The sequence below is a fragment of the Papilio polytes genome, unplaced genomic scaffold, assembly GCF_000836215.1.
Source record: "Papilio polytes unplaced genomic scaffold, Ppol_1.0 DF824102.1, whole genome shotgun sequence".
NCBI lineage: Eukaryota > Metazoa > Arthropoda > Insecta > Lepidoptera > Papilionidae > Papilio > Papilio polytes.
The window spans coordinates 3,992,956-4,019,259 of NW_013525102.1; the positions used below are offsets into that span (position 1 = coordinate 3,992,956).

Here is a 26,304-nt window from a genome sequence, read left to right on the forward strand (position 1 = left end):
ATTTTTACACGTAACTTTCCGCGTTCAAGTAATTGGTTCTTTGTTACTTCTACGTATTCTCATCAAAATCGGTACAATGCTCGAAGACCTCAATAGAGCCTCCGAACGAGTGGGTCTGAGGATGAACATGGACAAGACGAAAGTCATGTCTAATGTTCATGTTTCACCCACTCCCATAACCATCGGAGGCCATACTCTCGAAGTTGTTGACGAGTATGTCTACCTGGGACAAACCATCCAGCTAGGTAGGTCCAACTTCGAGAGGGAGGTCAATCGCCGAATCCGACTCGGATGGGCAGCGTTCGGGAAGCTGCGGGGTATCCTCTCGTCCCAAGACCTCCCGCAGTGTCTCAAAACGAAAGTTTTTGAGCAGTGTGTGTTGCCAGTGTTGTCTTATGGAACTGAGACGTGGCCCCTCACTGCGGGCAACATTAGGCGGCTCAAAGTCACGCAGAGGGCAATGGAGAGGGCAATGCTCGGAGTTTCTCTGCGAGATCGCGTCAGAAATGATGTGATCCGCAGCAGAACCAAGGTAACCGACATTGCCCGAAGAATTGCAAACCTCAAGTGGCGATGGGCTGGCCATATCGCCCGCAGAACAGACGGCCGATGGGGCCGCAAGGTCCTGGAATGGCGGCCACGGACAGGTCGACGCAGCGTGGGTAGGCCTCCCGCAAGATGGACCGATGATCTGGTCAAAGTTGCGGGAGTATCCTGGATGCGGGAGGCACAGGACCGATCATCGTGGCGATCGTTGGGGGAGGCCTATGCCCAGCAGTGGGCGTCATATGGCTGAATGGATGGATGGATGGATGGTAATAAAAGTGTAATAGTTCCTAATGTTTATATTTCAGTTTTAACAAAAGACAATTAAAATGACAGTGAGACCGCTGCCAGACTTTTTACAGGAGAAAGCCAAAAAGGAAATTAATGAAAATCCTCGCAGCGTAGAGTCTGATATATCTGTCCTCAAGACGTGGCTTGAGAAGCAGCCTCATTTACAAACCGTAAATCCATGTAAGTAAAAAAAAAACTTTTATAACCAAAATATAAGGAATAACTATTTTATGAGGAAAACTTAAACATTTATGTAATATTCAGTATTATGTAGGCTTTAACTACATTTCATTCTCAATTACAATTTTTAACCAATTTTTATTAAATTGATAAATGTTTGATTGATAATAGCGCCATCTAGTTATATACCAAGAAACTATGCCAAAAGCAGAGGCAGTTCTACCATTAGGATATTGTAATAGTTTGCCAGTTGATCCATAGTAGTCGCATTTCTACATAACTTTATTTTGTTTTGTTATATTATTTTGGTTTTCGAAAATCCGTAAAACCGATGCATATTGTAATTTATAACTACTTTGTTTTTATTTACAGCGGATCAATGGTTAGTGGCATTTTTACGCGGTAGTAAATTTAGTTTGGAAAGATGCAAGGAAAAATTGGATATGTACTACACTTTAAGGTCCGTGGTGCCTGAGTTTTTTTCCAACAGGGATCCACTTGATTCGAAAATACAGGAAATATTAAAATTAGGGTAAGACCAACTTATTCAGATAAAAATATGTAATAAAATAATCTTGTAACTGTTTTATTCAGTGGAAATGGACTTAAAGGACTTGTCATCATCAAGTCATTGAGTTCCTTCGATCTTTATTTTAAGATGATTATTATTTTCAAATTTTGTTCTGCAGAGCTTTCTTACCGTTAAAGCAATGCAAGGAGAAAGATGGACCGAGAATATGCATCACACGTATCGGCGTTTACAATCCATCAAAGTATAATTTGTCAGACCTTTTAAAAGTGGCCTTCATGATCACTGAAATAATGATGCTCGAAGATGACAATTTCACTGTCTCTGGCGAGGTACATATGATTTATTATTCAACTAGCTTTCGCCCGCGACTCCGTCCGCGTGAAATAAAAAAAAACAAAAGTGAATAGCCTATGTGTTCTTCCAGACTATCCTCTATATCTGTACCAATGTTGATCGAAATCGGTTCAGCCGTTTAAGCTACAAACTATAACAAATATCCATCCATCTATCTAAACTTTAGCATTCATAATATTAGTATGATTAAGGTAGTGGCGACATTGTCATGGTTGTATGTAGAAAAAAATAATATTGAACACGACAGGATACTGAGTGCAATAAGAGGAACTAAGAGAAAATTAACATGATTGCCTTGCCTTGAGGACCAGAAAAAGTTACTACTTAGATATAAGTTAAATATCTATTAATGTTTTTTTTAATTTCCAGGAGATAATTGTTGATATCAAAAATGTAGGGGTGAACGTGCTGAGCCAGTGGACGCCAGCTTTGGCCAAGAAAGTCATCACTTGCTTCGAGAAGGCGCTTCCAGTTCGTCTGAAGAGTAATCACATTTTGAACACACCTACCGGCTTTGAAGCTGCATATTCTATATTTAAAGCCTTTTTAGGTGAAAAATTAAAGAAGAGAGTGAGTAAAATAACATAAGGATTACTTCTCTTTCATCTTCCTCTGTTAAAGAACGAGTACAAGAACAATCTATTTGATTACTAGTACTAAAGTAGTGAAAACTCACAGTTATGTTGTCAACGTCTTTAGAAATTCAATTTGTTAACGAAAATTAAATACATTTATTTCTGGTTCTAGATTCGAGTACATAATCAGGATTATGAGGCTTTGTATAAAGAAATACCTAAGAGAGTACTGCCGAAGGAATATGGAGGAGATGAAGGGGAGTTGCAAGAGTTAACTGGTAGGCCGACATTTATTAGAAAAAATGAGTACATCATTTAAAGGATATGCAGGGTCTTTGAAGGACTTTAGATAATTTTAAAGTCCTTCAATACAACAAAATAAAGCATGCAGTTAAAATAAATTTTTCTTTTCAGATTATTGGGTTCAAAAAGTCGAAAGTTACCGAGATTGGTTTCTTAATGAAGACAAAGCCCGATCAGACGAATCCAAGAGGCCCGGCAAACCGAAAACTACATCCACTTTATTCGGGGTCGAAGGTTCCTTTCGTCAACTGGAAGTCGATTAGAATGTACAATGTAGTTCAATTATTATTTACAATAATTAAATGTTTAATTTAATACAGTAAAATATTAGTCACATCCTTTGAATATGTTTATTTTAAACTCGATTGTCTATGAGTAAAACAAAGTACTTGAATATAAACCGCGGGTAGCTGGCTTGTTATAATATTGTGATAGTAGGGCAATAAAATATTGCATTATCATCAATCTATAGTCGGATATTATGACGTATAAAACGCATCATAATTCTGTCTGCTTTTGCTTTCTCTTTTGTACTTACAAGTGATTATTTTAAATAAGTCGTTCCCATTAAATAAAAAAACGTGGCAAGGTCCACCTCACAGTCATCTAGGTATTAACTTTTTTAAAACTATATTTGTAGATGATCTTTAAGACGGCGATAAATAAGATAAACTGTAGATAAATGTAATATCAATGAAATCTTTATAAGCGTCTTTGTGCGAAAAACTTCCGTTTGATAAAGGTATTTTTTTACATTAATATACAAACTGCGCCATTTTATTCGTCTTCCATCACCGGCTCACTAGACGTATCTACTAAGGGGCTCATTTTATTAGTTCTAATCACCAGGAACATTAACATTAACAAGGTTTTAATTAAATGAAGTTAATTGATAGGTAATATTATCGAAAGTCAAAGATATGTGTGAAGTCAACCAACCCGCAGTGGGCCAGCGTGTTTGACTATGGCCCAATCACCCTAACTTAGGGTAGGCACCGAGCCCCTCTGTGGGGACGTGTAGTGAGCTGGTGATGATGATTATCGAAACCTCTACTGAACACTAGTATTGTCATCTTACAAAATTATGGAATTAATCCTTCGTAGTATCTGTCCCTGTAAGCATTTTTAATATTGCCTGTAACAAGAATGTTTAGTAATGAGCGTTAAAGTAGGTTAATCTTACGCTGCAAATTTCGCACGGTACGCTAATTTTCTTTTTGTAATGTTGTCGTAATTCCTCAAGTTCTGGCACAATCGAATGCGAATGAACTCCACATTGGCCATGTGCGTCGCCGGTCGTCGGTCGACGCGCCGTGCAGGCCGGACGCAACGTCGCCGCACACTCGCATATATTTCTTATTTTTTCTTGTTACTTGCACCCTTAAAAAGATCCTATTGAAATAAGTACTTATAAATAATTTGTAAAGTAAATTTTTTTTTTAACATTTTTCTCCTATATAGAACTTACACCGCAGATAATAACAAATTGCATTATCGGTTTCTAACACTTATACTTTACACCACAGTAGTACAATGCTATATGTAATTTTGCAGGATTTTTTTGCTTTGGTGATCATTTAACATAAGTTGAACTATTGCTTTTTTGCACTCTTAATTTAAAAAAAAAAGTTTTAAACCAGCATAAGACTTATAAGATTACAACACCAACAAAAAATGTAATATAAATGAAAATTTAATGAATCACGCATTTATAATCTGTCTCAAGTCGCTCATGAAAGATATAATCAATGGCGAGAGCGCAGTTATTTTTAAATATGTCTGATACTAAGAAGTGCATATGAATATTTCAAGTGATTAAGTACAAAGGCGATGTACTATTAACATTCCTTGCGCAAGCGCATTCCGCGCTCCCTTATCTCTCCGATGTGCGCTGGAGCTATGCTCAAAAGAAAATGGATAATTTTAAAAGAAATTGTCAAACGACACAGATCTGCATTATATTAGCAGTTAGAGGGCTGCTTTTTCCATAACATTTAATCCATCCGTTAAATAAAACAAAAAAGTGTAGGTGCAATGCAACTTGGGTGGAGCCAATAACGTGAACACTGCAAATTATTTCAGGAGTTTTAACCCATTTATGAATCAATTGAAAATTTTTTCGTTAAAAAAAATGGCACAGACAAACATTACGTTCAAAATTAGGCTTAATTAAATAATGACTTTTTCATTTTAATTAAAATTAATTTCCACATCCGTAATTAATTAGGTACTAAAAGTGTTATGGCATATTGTATAGTATATTGTTAATATAAGTAACAAGTTTTTTTATGAAATTTAAAAATACCTCAATTTGAACTAAAGGTAGGCACTGAACATTTTATATCACATTAAAAAAAATGGCTTAAAAATTCATAAACAATTAATCATTGATACGGCATAATTTAGCTGATAGTGGCCGCAGCGTGGTGTGACGTAGGCGCAGGCCGCGCGGGAGCGGGCGCGAGCGCTGCATTTTAATTCAGTAGTGTTGTGTTGAGGCGAGCGCGCGCGCGTGCCTTTGTGCGCACTCGACGTGCGCCTTGATATGATTCGTGTTCCGTTTGTAACAATTGTGCTTGTGCAATACTAGAACTGCCAGCACTCCATTATGACGCAAGAGGACAACAACAACCGTTTCGACGACGAGCTCCTGTCAAATGGAGACACCACCGATGAAGACGTCGTTGTTAGGAAAGAAAGGGCCAGCGTTAAAGAGATGATATTGCACTTCGAACGTACGGTCGTCAACAACTTCGGTGGTTCTAGTGAATCGTTGGAGAAACCTAAAGACATTATGCTTGGAAGCTTAACTAGTGTTGTTAATCCTATACAAATGCATTTTCAACATTTGTGCCCAGTGACTAATTCTCAGGATAGGCATTCGAACGTATCAGTGAATTCTATTTTGTCAAACGTGTCAGAAATTAGTTATGAATCAAGTTCTTCGGGATTTGCGTCAGACAGAAAATCTTCCTCGCTAAAGCCGCACAGACCCGCGCCTCCGCCGCCGGAACCTTTTAACGATAGCTCTTCTATCGATAGTAAATCACCCGTTCCCGATGAAAGCATAACCAAAGATATCCAGTTCTCATTCGCTACACCTCCTAGTTCACCCATCGTATTGCGACGAACGAGACAACCTCCGGTCATGCGAAAGAAGTCTACAATTGGAAGTCAAGGACATACGGGTGAAACGCATTGGTCTTACGGTGTTAAACAAAGTGATTTGGAAAAGTTACTGCGACTCAAGACCTCGGAAGTTTCAGACAATGAAGAAGAAACAAAGGCTGCGAGTGTGGAGTCATCATCTACTGATAACAGTAGCGATTCCACGGACAGCGATAAAGCGGAGTCCGGTGAAGACTATGTAGTCAATAACGACGATGGAAGAACTGATACACTATCGACTGATCATTCCACCGATACGTTAATCAATGAGTATGAAAGTGATGAAGGTGATATCGTTTCGGACGCTTCCGGTGGATCCGGTGAACGCTGTAATTATGACAATGTCAGTATTAAGTCGATATCCTCATTCGACATGGTGCCATATCAGAAGTATGATAGCATCACCGTGTCCTCGGACGAGTTCGGTTCGGAAGTATGCCACGCTCCAGACACTGAATTCCTCACTGTGAGTGCAGTGAACGAATGGTGTATATCAAAGTCTTCGGAGCCGGTTTTGATACCGGTGGAATCGAAAAAGGAGAAATATCGACGGTAGGTTAATTTTTTCTACCTACATATCTTGTGAAAATATTTGCGATAACGCAGCGAGGCATTGTCACATATTGATAAACGATAAAATATAGCTTTTGAAGTGTTTAGGTATACGCTCAGTGCGGTGTATCGAATATTTTTGCACTACGTCTATGTTATTTATTAAATCTAAAGAAAGGCTTAACTGCTGTTATAATTTTTAGAGATTCTAGGTCAAGACGAAAGTGTTTCAATCAATTGCTCAATTTTCTTAGTAACTTTAGACACTTACTTAAAAATGTAATAAGAGAATATTCTAAATAAAATTTAGTAGATAATGGGTTTGCATTTATGCAACTTAAGCTGATTTTAACTTTTGAGTCTTTGAAATCGAAGCTGATTTCGAGTTAGTAACTATCTACATACTTATATATTTTCTCATTATGCTAAGGAGGTACCTAGAGGATTAGATAAAACGAATTTACTGATAAACATTTAGTAGGAATTGTTGATAAATGTAAACCGACATATTTGACACCTCGATTTACTTTCAACAATTATGACGTCGATGAAGTAAAATTGACAAAACGATTTGCGCTTTTTCGATAAATAGATTAAATTATCATTAACGGAGGTCTCGTAATTATGCAACAACAGATTGATGAGAATCAGTACAAATTTATAATAGCTGATATATGATAATTGCACGCCGCGGTGACGCCGCGCTGTGGTTTCACCTTGATGTTTATTCATATGGTTCGCAGCAGGTACGTAGTTAACACGACCATGTTGCCATATAGATGTGTGCACACTGACGAACGGTGACATTATGATTTGAATGGCACGTACATTAGTGTAGACTTAGTACACTTGGAGTAGAAATAAATCAGACAATAATGCCAACAAAGATATAACACTATTTAAATGTTGAGTGATTTATTTACAAGCAGGATTTTTTAAGCGATATAATACCATGGCGTCGACACCACTAATTATGATTATGTGTGATGGCACAAATAAAGAGTAGGTATTACGTAGAATAATAGATTACTAAAATACCGTTATCCTAAAGTCTGACCCACCGCACATACTTTAACTTCGTACATGCAAGTGTATGTGCAAGCGGTCGTTGCTTCTCGGTTTCCTCATTCTATTAGTTGTCTACTTGATAGATATTCTCTTACTTGAGTATCTCATATTAGCGCAATAACTGTTGCATCAAAATCTACGTCACAAAACCCACGTTTCGGGTCATCTTCATCTGTCTTTTTGACCTGCAGGATTGACTTGCAAATCCTATGCCGTTATGTGTGTCTACTATTTGTAAAATGCCATTTTTGATCTTAGCACCAGTGTCTTGTGATACAATAAACTAGACATTTCAACTATACTATGGTTCTTTAAATGACTAATGAATGATTTGTTTTTGTGACAAGAAATAGACTTACACAAAAATTAACACTTATTTTTACCATCAAGGTTAAATGTATGTTATTATTTTTAGCTTATCTCGAATCTGTAAACAATGTGTGGTTAAATTCTTATCGTTGTAAATAGAAGCAAAATGTATTTACTATAGTATTCAAATAATCAAGGAGAGTGCATTTATAAAAAAACTAACAAGCAATCAATTCACTTTACTTAAAATTTTGGTCCAAAGCCAAAAGCCGTGTAGATACTGAATCGTTCGTGACTTATTCCAGTTGAAATTAACAATGACTTAATTTGTTTACTATCAAGCACACGATGAAAGATTTTGTAACAAAAGTATGGTTAGTGGCCATTATTTAAATACTTTAGATAAAATCATGAATTCGACACGAAGTTTTCCTATTAATAAATGTGAAATAAAGAGCAATCGGCTATTAGAATTGAATTTGACTTTAATAGATGTTATCTATCCTATTCTAGTATGATTGTCAATGCAAAGATTTAAACTGGATTGAATAGCCAGTTGCTGTAGGGCTATTATGACAATATGAATGATCGACCTAGTTCTTCCTCACAATATGTAGATGGCATACGAGAGTTCCTTGAAATACTTGATGAAGGGTCAGATTTGTTACAATAGATCTCACCTCGCATTCATCGTTTAGGCTTAGTTTTGTAATAGTAAGCATCCATGTAATGACATTGTGTGTGGCCCTAGGTCCAAGGTTTGTCCATCTCTAATAGTATCGATATTATGATGAATGTTACAATGAGTATTCAAATAAATCCTACACAATTCAATTTGTTGCTATACCTTACATTATATATAAATTATTTATCTAGATTATCTTAAGAAATTAGTAATTAGCATTTAACTATTCCTTCAACTTCTAGAAAAAATGAAAGGTTAAATTTGTTATAGGTCACTCACATTTGTCCCTTAAGGTTAGGTTTGACCGTCAATGTAATCACAATGTATGTGGCCATAAATTCAAGGATTGCATCTCTTATTGTAATCGTTACAATCATTGCAACGATTTGTATGCCCTTTTGTCATTTAAACAATCAAAGAACGTTTGTTTTAAAAATGTTTTAGTAGATAATTGCATAGTTTTTCTTGATATAATGTGACTTTAAAAAAGCAGAAGTTGCGGAAGGCTAAATTCCTGTCTACTTTTTTCAATAGAAAGCGTAAGAGATTGTATCTTTTGTAGCTACTTTAAGAGTTTTCTATCCAAAGAGTATTGTCTATGGCTTCGTGTATTATGTATGGTATCATTTATATAATACCGATGTTATTATCTGTCGATATTCTGACAATTAACCTTAACCAATGTTAATCGTATTACATCAAAGCACAATGTTTAGTATATCGTTAACTTATTACAACTACAGTAATATGGTAATTATGCTTCAATTATTTATTTCCAGAAGCGAATAAGCTCATAACAAAGATTATAACCCCATACTTAGTTAAATACAATTATTATATAACATATGAGTCAAGTTTTACTTTAGTTGTTAATAGTAATCATTAAATTAATTAATTTTTTTTTTAAATTTTTGGCTTTAAAGGTGATCAAAGAATATATATAGGTCTTAAGCTATTATGATTTGCAAAAAAAATATCTTAATAATTCATTCATAACAAAAAACAATGAAGAAATACTTATAACAGTCCAATATTCATAAACAAAATTTAATAAAGTGTGTTGTAGTTCCTTTATTTCAAGCTTCTTTAATAATATTTAAGCAAGTAGAATAAATTTTGCCATATGTATTTAATTACAATTAATAACGGCACAAAACCTCTATTTAATAACGAAGAAACGTGATTTGGCAAGCGCTTATTTTCCGTAATAAAACCGATTCCGGGTTTTTAATTTTTTGTGTAAATTTTGTATTTTGAACTTCGCAAATTGCTTCGAAGTGTTGGTGACTTTACCGTGGTAATAATAATAAAGTCGTTTGTGACGCGGAAACTATACGTAGTTGCTTGAGGAAAAGCTTAGTGTCAGTGAGCAAAGTGGAGAAAGTTGTGTGAATTGAAATTATTAACATTTGCTTACCTTCTGCTATGAATCATGACTGTTATTACATCGTTGAAATCACCTAAGCAACATTTTAAATTGACTTTATATTAGGATGCGACAGTAGCTTGATGTCGAAGATTTTGTGCGCAATATGATCTGCACAATTTGTATGTGTCAATGTTGTTAGCCGTGAACGTGGGCAGTGAGGCCGTGTGTTTACATAATCGAATTAGGACAGAGTATAATGCGGTCAGATCATTCATTTTAGTACATGGTTATTGGAATATGAAGGTGTATAAATTGTTTCATCTAATGATGAAAACTGTTTTGCGTATATATTTATACTGTCGTAATAATATACGATAGATTATACTGACTGTCAAACTTTTTATCTTGTAGAAGGTCTACAAAAGGAGTTCAAAATTTTATTGATTTTAGTGACCACTAACTCTTCAATTTATGTCGCTTAACTTTTTCCCGGTAACGTATACACCTGCCGGGTATCCTGTGTAACCCAGACTGTCCACCTGAGACATTGAGAATCACAGGTTTAGATATATGATAGGAGTATGAAACGAACTTTTGGACGGTACAATTTATATATTCAGACTATGATACTGGCCACCGTAGAACGCTCTCTTTATTAACATTTGTTTTGATCTCTTTTATCATTACTATTCTCTTGTCTTCGTCTAATGTGGAGCAAATTACGCTAGTGCATGGGCACTAATTGTTGCAATGAAGTTACATAAGGCGCAGCGGCGTATCTGCCCAAATGAATCACTTTATTTACAACGACATGCAGTGGACTTCGGATAGGACACTACGTGCTAATGAACTCATTCATTCGACATATTTTTTTAAATTCAACGTATATTTACCTCATTGCAGTAGTGTTGACAGTTGGAAATACATCTTTTAATAAAGACATCAATAGTCATCATAAACTTGCCCTGTCCCTGCGGAAGGTCGGCACAATATGTGCTGCTCTTTCATAGATTTCTATCGGCCGACATATCTGAAATTACTCCCTTCTTCAGTAAGTCCTCTTTAAACAATCCATTCATACTTTCTTTGATCATTCTCTACCGTTGTAGCCATCCACACCCAATCTTAACACTTTCTTGTTTATTCATAGTATTAATAGTAATTTAAATTTTGAGAATAAACAGGTTATTTTGAAGTCCAGAAGTTCTAATACGTTCTTACGATCCTTCACAGGCAACACAACTTTTTCATGTTGTTTTAGTCCAGAAGTTATTTACGTATCCTTATCCATCAGGTTATTGAAAATGGTCGTGGTAACAGTCAACAATGCTTAAAAGGACCGTAACAACGGTACATTCCTAATTATAATGCTAGTATAGTTATTATATCCCTGAGAAAATAGCACTAAAACACCGGCTATTTACTATTCAACGCGTACGAGTGTTTTGACGTCACTACGGTGTGGGTTGGGAACGCGCGTGGTGACGGACCTGTTTTATTTTGACACTTCAGATGAGTCATTTATTTGTAGATTTCCCAAGACAAGAATGACGTCATTAGTTCACATTATACTAAGTTATAAAAGGAGGTTATACAAAGAGAACGTGTTTACTGTTTACAAAACTTGTTTGTTATATTCGTGCATTAATTACTAAAAGATATATGAAGTATTTTCAAGGATAAATAAATATCTTATTCGAAGTTGAATTTTATATGAAGTAAGATTTATTGAATATCCTTTTTTAATAAATTGTACGTAACGTTTAGTAACATTTCACATCTTTTGTTTGTTTTAATTGTATATATTTTTTTATTTGTTGTGTGTACAAAGTTAACTATTGGAACCATAACAATATTGTAATGAATGCTAACTTTACGTGTGGGATGGTAACATTAAGAACGATATTCTATTGTTTGATCGATTATTATAAAAAATGCATTTTAAAACCGATTGTTGATTGTGCCAAGGATAACCTCGGTACATTCGATATCTAATATTTAAGTAACTTACTTGTAATTACCATAACCGGTAATATATTACCATAGATGATTTGAACAACAAACAATTTTAAACTTTCTTTTCTTACTGATAAAAATGACACAAAACTTTGGTAAATGAGTTATTTGTATTGTACTATGGCGTGTCATTTAACCACTTGTTTACAAGTTAGTATCTACTTTGTGCGACATAAAACCATAAATAATAGTAACCACCTTATTACTAAGATAGCCTTAGCCAATGTGCAAGTAAAGATACGAAATATGTCTGTAAAGGTATGAGTAATATAATAAAAAAATAGTCGTTTAGACTTAACATTTGGCAAAAAATCCTAAGTCATTGCATTGCTCTGCTAATTAATCGAAACATTAGAGTTTTTTATGTTTAATGAGCGACAATTGTTTTGCAGAACTAAATTATTGGTGTATACTAATCCATGTAACTCTAGTTACCTTATTTTTAAAGATGCGTAACAGTTGTGGATGCCAAGGTTGCGGTTGTGTTTATATTCCGTTTGTATATATTTATAGACAATGACCTCGCACACTAATATGTACTATTTCGTTGAATTATCAAATTAATTCACGATGAAAATTATAAATATTTTAATGAACTAGTCCGTGAATTAAAAATCTTTTGCAACGAATTTCGGGGGAATAATATGGAAAAATTTTTAAAAGTAATTTTATCTGTATTATACTATACGTAAACTACAGTTGTATAAAATGTCGTACTCAAATAAAAATAGCGTAGTGGTATTTATTTAGTAACCATTTTGTATTAATCATACAAAATGTAAAAATACTGCACTTTTCCGGATAAGCGCTATCGTCATATTTATCATAACTTGTCAAGTACTAAAAAACCATGGCAATGTAGATAATCCATGTAATATTGTAATTTTCCGAAATATAGGAGGTTATTCCCACCCTTGTTTACGCCTAGTGATAGGATCCCTGTTTCCACCAATATGTATTGCGTCACATCGGTGACGTCAAGTAATATCTTTCATAGAAGTCAATCAGTAAATTCGAACTAATCAGTTGAAGGCGATAATGATTCTTTGTAAAGTGTTACGAGAGATCTTGTAAATAACAAAGAGTATAACACAAACAAAAGATGAGACGTGGGAGTTTCAGAATAACGCTAATCTTTACCTAATCCTTTGAATGATGGTCGTGTGTTATGTATTCAAAAATTAACTCATATCTTTGTTACAGACGACTAACGGAGCGTGTAAATGAGTTGTTACATACGGAAAATGTTTATGTGGAACGTTTGAAACACGTGGTTGAAGATTACATACCGGAGATGTTTCGAGAAGACATACCGCCCTCGATGCGGGGGATGAAACCAGACATTTTTGCAAACATAGAGCGCATTTGCCGATTTCATGCAGAGGAATTTCTACCGGCGTTGCGAGACTGCGAAAATGACCTTAGGAAATTGGGACAGTGTTTTAGGAGATTCGTAAGTGTTTACCTCTTTTATTTTATGTATTGTGTTATTATTTACATGCGAAAAATTATTATTACATTTATTACTAATATTAGGTATAAATTTTTCTTGTTTTAAACTAAATTTTCAAGTGTTTTGCTTGACATTTTCTTTTACATTTTACTTTGTTAATGCAGTCACATATGATAGCTAAGTTGAAGAATTCAAACAACTCGGCTGAGAAAACCACTGACTAGGTACAGATTACAAAAATTTCAAATAAAAAAATAACTTATAAAAACATCGGTGTCACGGTCCGTGAGTTTGCGTGCTTCTAAGCCTTGGTAACTCCACCAATGTAATTAGACCGATCAACTATCTATTATGATCCATAAAATATAACAAGTGAGAGATTTCCGCGGTAAGGCCATGGCTCTGTTATAAATGGTCGATTTAAATAAATCTTATTAGTAATGCACGATTCTGCACAGTTCCTCGACTTGCCGTCGTGAGGCTTGTATAGTTCTTGGTGCAGTACTGATCAGTGAAAGCATTAGAATTTAACTACGCTTCGATGTACGCAAAAAGGGCTATAATTAAACAACTATTGCTTACGGTTCAATGCCGACTTGAACTTTATACGTGAAATTTCTTTGTTTTTACTTTCAATAGCTTTCTAGGATTAGAAAGTATTTTACAATACAAAGTATTAGTAAGTAACAAGTTTTGATGACACATGATAAGTTTAACATAGCTAAGGGACATATTGATGTCTGTTTCATTATTTAAAATTATGAACTGTGTTTGCTGTTTTGTTATATAAATATTATAATCTGAATTTTGATCTAAGCTAAATTGTAATGAATTTATTCCAAAATCCATAAAATTGTTTATATTTTTCCACAGGAGCAGAGGTTTAATATGTACGTAATGTATTCTAGAAATAATAAGAGAGCTACGAGACTGGTTTACGAACACAAACAATTTTTCCAGGTAAATATTATCTACTAACTTTAAAGCGACTCTCTTCGCATGGTGTTAAAACAAAAGTACATAAGTAGCCTATCTGTTCTTCCAGACTATCCTCAACATCTATGCCTTTCGTTGAGATCTGTTCAGGAGTTTAGACTACAAACTCTAACAAAGATCCATCCATCTAAAATTTCGCAGTTATATCAGTAAGTAGTCGTTATAACGAAGACATTAGATAGCTTACAGAGTTTAAATTCAGTTCACAAAACTCAGAGACTTTTGCGTAAAATGATTGAAGCAAAAATATAATGGCATGACCGTGACGGTGGTGGGTTCAACTGAGGTTATTGTAGACGTTTTAGTGAATAGACGAAGGCAAACACCTTTAACATGAACCATGTTATACAAAGCATAAAAACGAAATATTGGTATTGTCGCTTATAGTACACTGATTATTTTGTAGGAAAATTTGATTGCGTAATAAAACGTGATTTTAATATAATTCATCGTTTTAATTTATCTTGACCGGAAATGTTATTCTGGTAATCATACAATATCCGGTGACGTCTCGGGGATACCCTAAACAATTATTTAATTTAGTTTTTATATATATTTCCTTATCAATTCCGATATTTTTTTTTATGGGATTCACCCATACTCAAATATTATCGTAACTGGAAACGTAACTTCAATAATGTTTTGAAGTTCGATAAATTCGAAAGTTTTCGGCGAAAATGTAAAACTTTTTATTGGTTACATATAAATTGTTATACGATAATATGTTTACATCTATGCCTGGTTTTATGTTAATTAAAGTATAATACAATAGTTTCATGAGGTTCTTATTTTAGAACGGATAAACGACCGTGTAACCACAAAACCTACGTCAAGTAGTAATACGATCAAGGAGCCTTCCTACAAGGAGTCATTTAAAAAAAAAAAAACAAATTAAGCGGTTACTATTATTTATATTATTAATTTGCGTCGATCCGAAACAATCTTACTATCCATCCTTTAGAGGGTGGATTTTGTACAAATGATCGTTTAGTTGTTGTTTTCCGCGCTGGCTTGCATCAGCGGCGGCGGAGTGTAACTGGTGTTACTTCCTCGTTGTATAATCGTGACTGGTTCAACTGCAGCCTTTGTTGGCACTGTTATTCGCACATACAGTCTATTTGCTAAATACTATAGGTTCCAACTGCCGAAACAATCTTATTCAAATTTCATGTCATCCCTTTTATTCTTATTTAAAATAATAAGATATCAATATGTTTTTGTAGCGTTGTACCTCAGAGGAAATGTCTTTGACTTTGAATATCAACTTCATTCATTTTTATATACTTCTTAATTTATAAACTAACGATCGTATAGCTAGCATATTGAGTTTCATTTCTCACAAAAGTTATTTGTTTCTCTTTTCAAAATTCAAATATCTTTATCTGGATTCATCATTTTTCTGAACATCCGCAGTTATCTGGTTACAGTAACAATAGTATATATTTTGTATTGATTAAACTGAAAATACGTCTTCAGATTAACTTCGAATGGTACAATGTTTGGTGTGATCTTATTTGTACCTTATCTTCCTTTAATTACGGATGAATGCTGTTTTTTTTTATTTATTTCATGTCATACAAAATTAAACCTTTACGAAGTCAAGTCTGAAGTTAAAAGTCTAATTCAAGATGAGTGAAAGTTCACATATTGCCTCGTTCCATTTCCTCTCTAACAAACTTCTCAGTCTACTTATTCTGATGATTCTGCTCCAGTGATCCCACTTTTTAATCATAACATTTCACTCGATTTTAATTACATATGCATAACGTGTGAAAGGCGATAGAAAATTATCAAGCGATCGCAAGCTTTTACAATGGCTTATCATAATTATTGTGTTAGTTTATCATTGAGTAATCTTAGTAAATAATCTGATACTAATATCGTTTTATAAATGGTATATTTTTAAAATATATTGTTACAGGATAGCTTACATTTATTCATGTACTAGCTGTTTCTAAAATTATAAAAACTTTATTTTATTGTTTACATTTATCAAATTCTCAATTGCAAATGTCGTATCTCGGCAGCTCGTATCGTATGGTCTCTTTCCCACATTAGGGTTTTTATCCAAAATATTTACTCACTAAGTTTAATGTCGTGAAAATATATAGCATAAAGCGTAACGAGTGTAGGGTTTTTTTAAATAGAATTATTCAAAAATATGCTGTAATTTCTGACATCTTAGGCAACAAAGAAGTGTTTATTTACGCTTTATTATAATTAGTTAGTTTAGGTAGATAGTATTTAGATATACGAGTAGATTATATACTTACTCTTCGCACTGTTTAACTTAGTAAAATAATAAAGATGACCAATTTGTTATAGTACTTATACATGATTACTTTGGTTAAATCCGGTATTATTATTACATATTAATAGTATGCGTAATCGCTGTTATTACAGTAGTTAGCACTTGAATGAGTCTAAAGATGGTAACGCATTATTAGTTTAATAATTTCCTGATTATGATAAAACAGAAATTTATACGCTTTATATTCACAGCATTACAATTTCAGCTTCACTTCAGAAATATCAAAAGTAGTAGTCATACTAATCAAACTAATAATATGAATTCGAAAGTTGAAATAGATGGATGACAAACATCTTTGTTAAAGTTTGTAACCTAAACTTCTGAACGGATCTAGATGAAATTTGACAGAGATGTAGGGCAAAGGCTAGAAGAACACAAAGGCTCCTAGCTTTTTTTTTTTAATTCCACGCGGACGGAGTCGCGGGCGAAAGCTAGTAACTAATAAAAATGAAGTAAATATGAAGGTATTAGTGTAATTAGAATATTGATTATGATGTTGGTTTCAGGCGAGACAACTAGAATTAGGTGACCGATTGGACTTATCCAGTTACTTATTAGAACCAGTTCAAAGGATACCGCGGTATAAATTATTCCTAGAAGATTTAGTAAAGACTTATATAAATTATGAAAACGAACGCTGTGAATCGGACTCTAGGATATCTAAGCTGAGTGTAGACAGTGACGAGACTGGGGGCAGTAATGGCGAATCTTCGGACAGTGACGAAACGCCTTTGGAAAGTTTGAAGCTCGCTAAGACCATGGTCGAGTGCGTACTAACGGCAGTCGATGGTATAATGGCTCTAGAAAACATAAGAGACTGTCCGGTGAGTAATACACGAACACCTTTATTATGAGAGTATTGAAAAACAGAGATAGCTAGTGTTCGTACACATTTGTCGTTCTTTAAAATTCACGGTAAACCCAACGTTTATCTACACAAGGTGTATTACACGACTAGATAAGGGCTTAATGAGAAATACTAATAAAATAAATAGGTTTACAATGATTATCAGCTATTATCTGGAAGGACAAAATTATAATATCGTAAATTAAACAAGTCAAGTTCTAATTGTTATGGAAATAATATCTGTAATTTTAAACGTATTTTTAGATTAGCCCAAAAATAACTTTACGTAAATATCTAAATACAAAGTAAAATTTTACTTAAACTGTCTTATTTGAAATGTTACTTGTGTATAGAATTACCTGTTACAATGGACTATTATAAAGTTTGTATTGTTTTTGCAGACACATTTAAATCTACTGAATCAAGGTCGACTACTGCGACAGAACGAGTTCTACGCGATGGACAGCGCGCGTCGCCGCCGCCAGCTCATGAGGATATTCCTCTTTGACAAGCTCGTACTGATCACGGCTGTGTACCGAAAGGTTAGTTACTAGATGCTTCGTATTGATTTACATATCTTTATCATACTATTTATAGCACAATAGAAGTAACCAGGCATAGGCGGATTTGTACAAATTTGATGAGATTGAAAAAAATAGGAATAAGATCTTAGTCTTCAAAATTGGTCAAGCAGATTAGACAACAAAACAAATATATAGATACAAACGAAAAATACATAAATGGAAATGTAGCCCTGATGTCTAGAGGAAGTCAAGCAAAACGCGTGATGTTTTAACTTCGCATAGTAACCATCTTGACATAGATGGCACTGTTCTCAATGTTAAAATATTTTCAGAATTTCAGGGAAAAATGTTATGAAACATGTGTTTTCATTTATTTAATAAGTACGAAAGTTAAAGATAAATAATTCCTAGAAATTATTTGTGTATTGACACGTGCTATTTAATCTTTGAGCTAAAAGTATATAGACGGTACCCAGAACTATTTATCTATTTATCAGATAGAGCAAAGAATAAATTACCTCTCGTATCTTTTAAAGTCTTTATGATTGATGATTATTTAGTAATCTTATCTATTTATTTTGTTAAATTACTAACTTCGAATCCTAAACAGTTCAATAGTGATTGTGAACTAAGGTATGCCGAATTATTTATAAGGATATTAACAAATCAAAAGAAAACTGTACAATATGTACATTTAAGACTAAAAAACTGAACAAAGTAAAAACAATGCTTAACTTTAATTATCTTTTTCTCTGAACCCGAGCTGTAGGTCAGACGAGTTCATATTTTTTAAAATCAAAACAATTTATAAAACATTAATTTATTAACATATGAAATAATTGTTGATAAACAATGTTATACGCAATTTAAAATCATACATTATCAAGCATAGCGCGCGCTACGATGGTGAGTCATTTGCACAATGAATCATTATTTATCAAAACTCAATAAAAATATTAGTACATTATTTTAACATTGTCCCATTAGCCCCAGTCTGTGCCTACTGACCACAAGATAACGGACTATTGTCATTATTAAGGCGATGATGTATTACAAAATAATTATAGTACTATCCATCGACTATGCATTGAATGAGATGTTTCAATGTTTTGTCTGTATTTGGCACAATGGAAACCACAATTAAATCACGAATTATAACAATCTTCATATTAACAAAAAAATGCATAAAAGTACAAAGGTCACGTCTAAAACATTTTAATTTATAAAAATTAATACTATGATTATAGGCGAAAGATGGGGATTTTTACTCAGTACCTAATAGATTTAGAGGGCTCAATTAAGACTGCTTTTCTAATTAAGGTCTCGCGGAGCAAACGGTAATGGATCAATTAAAATTATTAGCACTAATTAGCCTTGAATTATGTGTAAGTGGCAAGTTACTGCTATCTCTAAGTAATTTAAAACTAGTATAAATTATGGAGAACATATAGAAATATATCCCTAAAATTTAACTTTAGGTTGTAAGAATTATTTTAAATAGTACGATTTGAAAAAATTGACAAACTGTTAATTGAAGCGATTGATCGACTTATTTTATATCCTTGTTATAAAGATAATATTTACTTGTAAAAAACATAGCTGCCTCTTAATATGGCGCACAATGAAATATCGAAGGATATTACAAAAGTAGTTTATTACTTGAGCGCGCCGGTCTGGCGTCGCAAGCTGATTTCTGAGATGAAGGCATCGTTGCCTAGCGACTGCCGACTGCTTACTGCCTAGTACCGACCCACTTATCTACCACGCAAACTGTTTAACCCTGTTAGCGAATCGTTTCTTATCGAAGGAACGTTTACTCTAGTACTCACGTTATTTATATGCATTGAGGATGAGCCCAAGCCAAATACACTACGATTGAAGTAAAAAAAATATGTTGACTGACAAAAGATGTTCTGTTAATTTTTTGTTAAATTCGATTTTGGCAACGGATTTAAAATTAAATGTCGGTTTATAAATCAGAACACAATATAGTAAATTAAGATTACAAATGTTTCGTGCCACTTAAGGTTTCGAATGTTTTCATGAACCTATTTTATTGGTAAACATTTCACGCGAAACAGCGCTAAAGTGAAATAGCCTCATTTTTAACTTCATAAACTGGTAGGAAACGGCCTTGTCATTGCTACGGAACGACTAATTACCACGCACCGTTGAGTTTACTGTCCGATGACACGGGAAACACGTAACATACCAGGGAAAAACTCTATTGTTTGTAAATACGATAATCGCGATACAATGCAAAAATACGTGACTTAAACGTTCGTGCATTGTTTACAAAATGTATGAGTTTTTAAGCTAAGCACTAAGTTGATTCTTGCCGGAGTAGAATATGTCCGCTTCATGCTTTGATTTCCGTTTTACATCCGGATTCGTCCCGCAGATTAAAATATTTCTCTAATTAATTAACTATAATTCACAGAGTAAGTAGTGCTCGACGCTTTTACGCACTAGTGCTAGTTTAGAAAATTGGAATTAATTGTAACTTTTTCAAGTGTGTAAATGTAAGATTTTTTTTGTTGAATGAAGTTTTAAGGAATTGCATTAAATATTACACGAAACTTCTGTCTGTGTCTAATTTCAATATTTAGTTACATGACGCGATAAAATAGTGTTTTATAATGTAAAAATAATTGTTTTGAGTTTAAACATTTCAGGATTTTCATGAACCAATATACAAAAAACTTTATCTTTAATTTCCAGCAACTTACCGTGGAGTTCTTCATATACAAAGACCACATTCCGGTCGACGACCTCGGCATCACGGCGAAGGAACAGGACCTGTACAAGTTCACGATATGGTATAAAAAGCGAAACCTTAAGTCATACAAATTGGAGACGAGAGATACCGGCATCAGGAACGCGTGGGTCGAGGAGATCACGTCGTTACTATGGGAACAAGCCATGCAGAAGAAAGGTAAGCTCTGTTCTCAGATTAAGCATAGAACTAAGATGAAATGTTGAAAGGAAAATCAATAATAAAGTAATAAATATAATTCGGTGATAGTGTCTGGTAATTAAATAATCGCATTTCATTATAAATTAGTAGAATCAAACTGAAGAAGCTACATATTTTTACTTAATTTATAAAATCTAGTCAACAATAAAAATATCAAAGGGTTTTACAAACTATCTAAAGGAACAGTATCTACCAATCAAAATAAATGATAAGAGTAATAGTGCTTCAATTCCACTAGTTGTATTCTAAAATATCCTGCACAGTAAATTGAGAGTGCAAAGCTGCAAATTATGCGAATATAAGTGACCAGTTAAAGCAGTTTGATACAAAGCGGTATTGTAGGAGCTTGTTAGGCAACGTCGTGTCTGTTCACATCAGCTGTCCGGTCACGCTGTACAACTGCGCACTATACACTGCATTTTGTCGGATGTAATTGTTACTCTATAACTAAATATTTGTAGTTTCTTATTTTGTAGCTAAAGCGTGTATTTTTTCTTGAAATATTACTGCAACTGAACAAATAACTAACCTCTGCTCGCGACTTCATCCGCGTGAAAATTGAATATAATGAAAAACATGTTATGTTAATAACAAATAAGTTATCTTTCTAATGGTAATTTAAAATTGTCCCAGTAGTTTTACGTGAATCAAACACGTATAATACGAATCTTGACTCCTTATAATATTAATAAAGATGACCAGTTGTTTAACATTAATGTTATGGTTAGTTAATTATTTAAAAACGTTTAGTGATTTATTAAATAGTACCTATATTTCTCATACAAAATCTACACCAAAGACTCTGAGTGTAGCAGTTAATTAAACGTGTAGGGTTGGGTTTCTAAAGTTGTGAGAGGGAATAATTAAGCGTATAGAAGGAAGCAACAGGAAGCATTCAATTATTAACTCACAGCGAAATGAATGTGGCTTGATGATTCCGTGACACACTCAGACATGTTTGGAATCAAACTCTCGGTACTCATATCTACATATTAAGTAGAAATTTAGTATAAGCCTTTTTTCACTACATTCACATTGATTAGAATTATTTTGTTTACCAACTGAATACTCGTACACAAATAGCCTGTTTGAATAGAGATATTAATCTACTCTAGACCTCATTTCGTTGTTTGTATTTGCTATTTATAGTCAGTAAATATCGTTTGTTGTGAAAACAAGTTACATATAGTGGAAAAACAAATGGGAAAACCCTGTTATAGTTTTGAATACGCAATTATTACCTTTAGTATTATGTAAGTTTCTACTGGACTGGTGATAATAAAGATACTATCATCAAGTAACGTGATTAGCTCAAGTTTGACGGATGTTAGAGAAATGGTTAACGCATAGTTTTGAAAATTGAAAATTCTCGATATTAGTTTGATTTTAAAATCTGAAAACGATGCTAGATGGATAACCGCTAAAGATTAGGATCTCTGATTTTCTCTGTTAATTTTATTTATTAATCGTCCTCATAGTGTTCGGAACTATAGACAAAGTTCAGACATTTCTCATAAAGAACCCTATTTAGTTGGCGCGAGGCCGTCGGCGATCTCCGCATAGTTAATACGGACAAACTTTTTAATTGACCGTCATCTGCTCCCCGTCTTGTACGTGACGGAAGAGCATGCGATAAAGTGTATCGAGTGACGCACGCGGGGTCGATGACTGGCCGTAGAGCCCATCCGATGCATTGCATGTGTCGCCTCTGTCATCTGTGGGAACGCATCTCGACTGTTTTATTGCCTACCGTAATTTATTCTTTCTTTGTAATCTATGGATGATAAGATAACAATGACCTAGAGTTATCTCATCGTTGATAGCCTTAAGATTTTCGGCGTGACCTATATACGTAAAATTAATAGCAAGGTTAGTCCACGGTTGAAGTCGAATTTTCAGGGAAACATAACCAGAAATTTTTGCCTCTTACGAGTAAAAAACTTTTTCTTCTATTTTGAATAAAAGTTTAGTTATAAAAAGCCATTAGTACATTAAGTAAACACATTTCACGCGTTCGTGTCGTTTATCGTGACTGGGTGTCCCCGAATAAAAAAAGTCTTTAGGAAAATTTTATAGGAAAAGCGTTGAAGGAACGTAATGGCGAAAGTGTGATCGTTACCAACTCTCGGCGTAACAATGCCCACATTCTCGCTGAGATCAAATCGATAAGCGTAAACTGGTGTATAAATCTTTCTAGTAACGTTTCTTTGTTACAACAACCCTATTAAGCGACGATTGCCTTTCCCTCAAATACGTGAACACCTTTGTTTAACAAAACACATTTCACTTTAATGTATGTTGACTCTGCGACGATGAAGGTACTATACCACTGATTTAGCATCAGTCCGTTATTTGTTTCAAGCTACACCCAAGTTTAATTTGTGGTCCAGCGACTAATTAACTAAACTGAAGCTGACGTTGAACACTTACCTTGGCCTAAATTGACAAGAAAAAGAAGTAACTTATTTAATTATACGGTTACGAAATCTGAATACAGTGAAAAATGTTTGTTAAAATTAGCACAAAGATTGAACCGTTATCTATTTTTGATTCATGCATCAAATGTTGTATAGTGACATTGGCGCCTAGTCGCGTGTAATATGGCAGGCCGACGTTATCATAACAAACAATAAATTAGGTCTATCGGTGCACTGGAATTGTTTTAATGTAACAGCAATAAGATAGTTTCCTAACAATAACTGCAGTTTGAGACGTTAATACCGGTCTGCCGCTATCAATATTGTGCTTTGAATTGTCAACAATTGTCCGTCCGTTATTGCTCCTCTATTTATGGTTACAAGTTTATATTTTAGTATAATATTTACATTTTGTATATAACCAATTACTTTTAGAAAAATCGATTTTATTCTAATTTCTAAGATGAACTGAATATTATTTCGTACACATAAAAGTCGTATAAACCCAAATTGGTACAAAAGTTGCATAATATTTTCTACAAACTTCATTATTTATTGTACAAAAACAATTTAATCTAGAACAAACAAATTTTCTTTGTTCGTAGTTATGTCTTTATTTATCGGCGTGTTATCGTTGTCGCCGAGTCGGTCAGGTGAGGCCTCAGCGAGATATCAAAGTGGAATAGCAATCGTTACACTGGCCGTCCTCGCGACGGATTTATAACACCGGTTTTCCTTTGAAAATATAAAAATAGAATAAGCTGCGCAGATCTACAATATAATCTTTAGATATCGCTCGCTGTTCAAACGGACTACTGTTTATGCCCTTGACCGTTTTAACAGTTTTATGTATTGTCTACTTATAATTGCTGCTGTCATAAAATATATCCAGTGCCTGGTAAATTTAAAACAGAAAAAACTTGTGTGTAAATAACAGTTTAATTGCTAATAAAGTTAAAACTTTTTTGTTACAGAACTCCTTTTGCAGCAGCGAAATAAGAGAGTATCGATGGTTTCAATGAACAGTCAAGAGTCATCGGAGACTGAGCGAAGCGATGACAAATGTAAGCTCTCTTCCAAATAACGAGCACTTTTAAACATTCGATGTATATTTTCTGCACATGCACCATAACTGTGTTTAATTCTGATATAGTTATCAACAAACAAAATAACATCTCTCTCCAGGTCTGTTAGATGGTTTCGTATACGTGAAGTTACACCATTGAATTGCTTTAGGTCAGTACTTCATACTATGTAGTTCTGTTCTAATCTTTTGGGTTGGTTTCTCTTGCATATCTTGCATCTTGTGGCTGTCTTGAGTAGTTCTTGATTTCAATGCATTTATCATTATGTTTAAGTTGTAGAATTTGGTTTATTTAAGAGTTGCTGAATATGATTTTCGTTTAGTTTATTGTAATTTTTTCCTTTTTCTACGTGGATAAATATTTTTATGCAAATTTATGCATCAGTGTCTTTAAAATTGAAATTAAATATGTATTGTTAACGATTCTTGGTTTTGGGCCGGATAAAGTTACCTAATAGTAAATGCAGTAACTGTTACTTATATATGTATATGGCGAATGTAAATAGTTTGATATTGATGAACAAATAGACATTGTGTGAGGTTTTAGTTGATTTTTAGTGCATTAATATATACTCGTAAATTTACTGTGGTTTACAACAGAACTTGAAACTTGTAAACTGTAGTATCTTGAGGATATTAAATGTAACCAATGAAATTGTTAAACTGTAGCAACTCTTATTTTCTTGTTTTAAAAAAGTACATGTTTAAACTTATAAGTTTTTCTTTTGATTACAGACAACTCCCTTCGCGGTGTGCCGGGTGAGGTCCGACGTTCTGGTGACAAGAAAGTAAGAAGAACCACGTGGTACTGCGAATGAAGCCATTGAAATATATTCCCAATGTTATTGTCGCAATTTTCATACGACTGGATTGAAATAGAAAAATTCTGACTTGAGACTTGCATTTTTCAATAATGCGATATTACGAATAAAAGTATTCCGAGTTATGACACGAACGTATTACGTATACTTCCAAAGATGTTCCATTGAAAAACTACATGTTTTTGACGTCAGTAAAATATCGATATAATTCCATTGTAAGATGTATAGGTTAGAGATAGAAAATATAACAAAGTTGATTATTTTGTAATACTATTTAAAGGTATCTTAAAGAAATGTGATAAAATTTATTTAGGCATTAATTTGTTAATAATTTCAGTCATTATTCTATGCATACCTATTGTTATTATGTTTGTAAATATTTTAGTCGTTTTAAAATAATTTCAATTATGAAAGTTCGTGGTTGTACTGCTAACGAAATAAATATTGTGTATTTCTCCAAGTTGTTTTTTTCAATGATAAAAATAAGGTGGTCATTTTTTGCTTGGAATTTCAAATATTCCTGTCTTATGCTTGTAGATCGTGTATTTATTTAATGTAATTTTTTTAAAACATAAGTCTCACGAATAGAACGTGATGTTATATAAAATCGAGAATAAAGTATATTTTATTGTAAGAAGTCGTACATTTTTAAATTGTATGGCAAGGAGGCAGACAGTGACGTCTCAAGTGCATTTGCCACTTGTATTTCGGTACTCGGTTCGCATACGACTCTCGTTTACCCTGTCGATGCCAGCTGGATAATTGTATAAAATTGACATGACATTTAAAAGCCTCACTTACCGAGTAAAAATATTTTACGGTCCCGTAAATACGTTGTCTAGAAATTTATTGTGTGTATTATTTCCATGTTGCGATACTCACCACTCGCCACTTAGCAATGTAGTCTATACCATAGATTTGATGCG

General features: G+C 33.8%; 2 protein-coding genes across 3 annotated transcripts in view; both read left to right on the forward strand.

The window, feature by feature from the left end:
• LOC106099896 (alpha-tocopherol transfer protein-like) overlaps positions 1–3,119 on the forward strand; it is a 5,834-nt gene extending 2,715 nt beyond the window's left edge. Inside the window, exons 2-7 of the mRNA XM_013278583.1 lie at positions 855–1,017; positions 1,390–1,549; positions 1,707–1,878; positions 2,273–2,473; positions 2,651–2,756; positions 2,893–3,119. Of these exons, the coding sequence (XP_013134037.1) occupies positions 876–1,017; positions 1,390–1,549; positions 1,707–1,878; positions 2,273–2,473; positions 2,651–2,756; positions 2,893–3,044 (933 nt within the window). The 5' untranslated portion in view covers positions 855–875 and the 3' untranslated portion in view covers positions 3,045–3,119. The remainder of the gene's footprint in view (positions 1–854; positions 1,018–1,389; positions 1,550–1,706; positions 1,879–2,272; positions 2,474–2,650; positions 2,757–2,892) is intronic.
• Positions 3,120–5,279: 2,160 nt separating this feature from the next.
• LOC106099827 lies at positions 5,280–25,835 on the forward strand. 2 transcript variants are annotated; one of them, XM_013278495.1, is made up of 9 exons: positions 5,280–6,501; positions 13,152–13,401; positions 14,275–14,361; positions 17,215–17,532; positions 17,957–18,097; positions 20,801–21,014; positions 24,448–24,537; positions 24,659–24,709; positions 25,293–25,379. In XM_013278495.1, the coding sequence occupies exons 1-8, from the start codon at positions 5,390–5,392 to the stop codon at positions 24,697–24,699; spliced, it is 2,253 nt and encodes a 750-aa protein (XP_013133949.1). In that variant the 5' UTR covers positions 5,280–5,389; the 3' UTR covers positions 24,700–24,709; positions 25,293–25,379. The 2 variants fall into 2 exon arrangements, with proteins under 2 accessions (XP_013133949.1, XP_013133948.1); XM_013278494.1 differs by lacking the exon at positions 24,659–24,709 and having other exon boundaries at positions 25,293–25,835.
• The last annotated feature ends 469 nt before the right edge of the window (positions 25,836–26,304 follow it).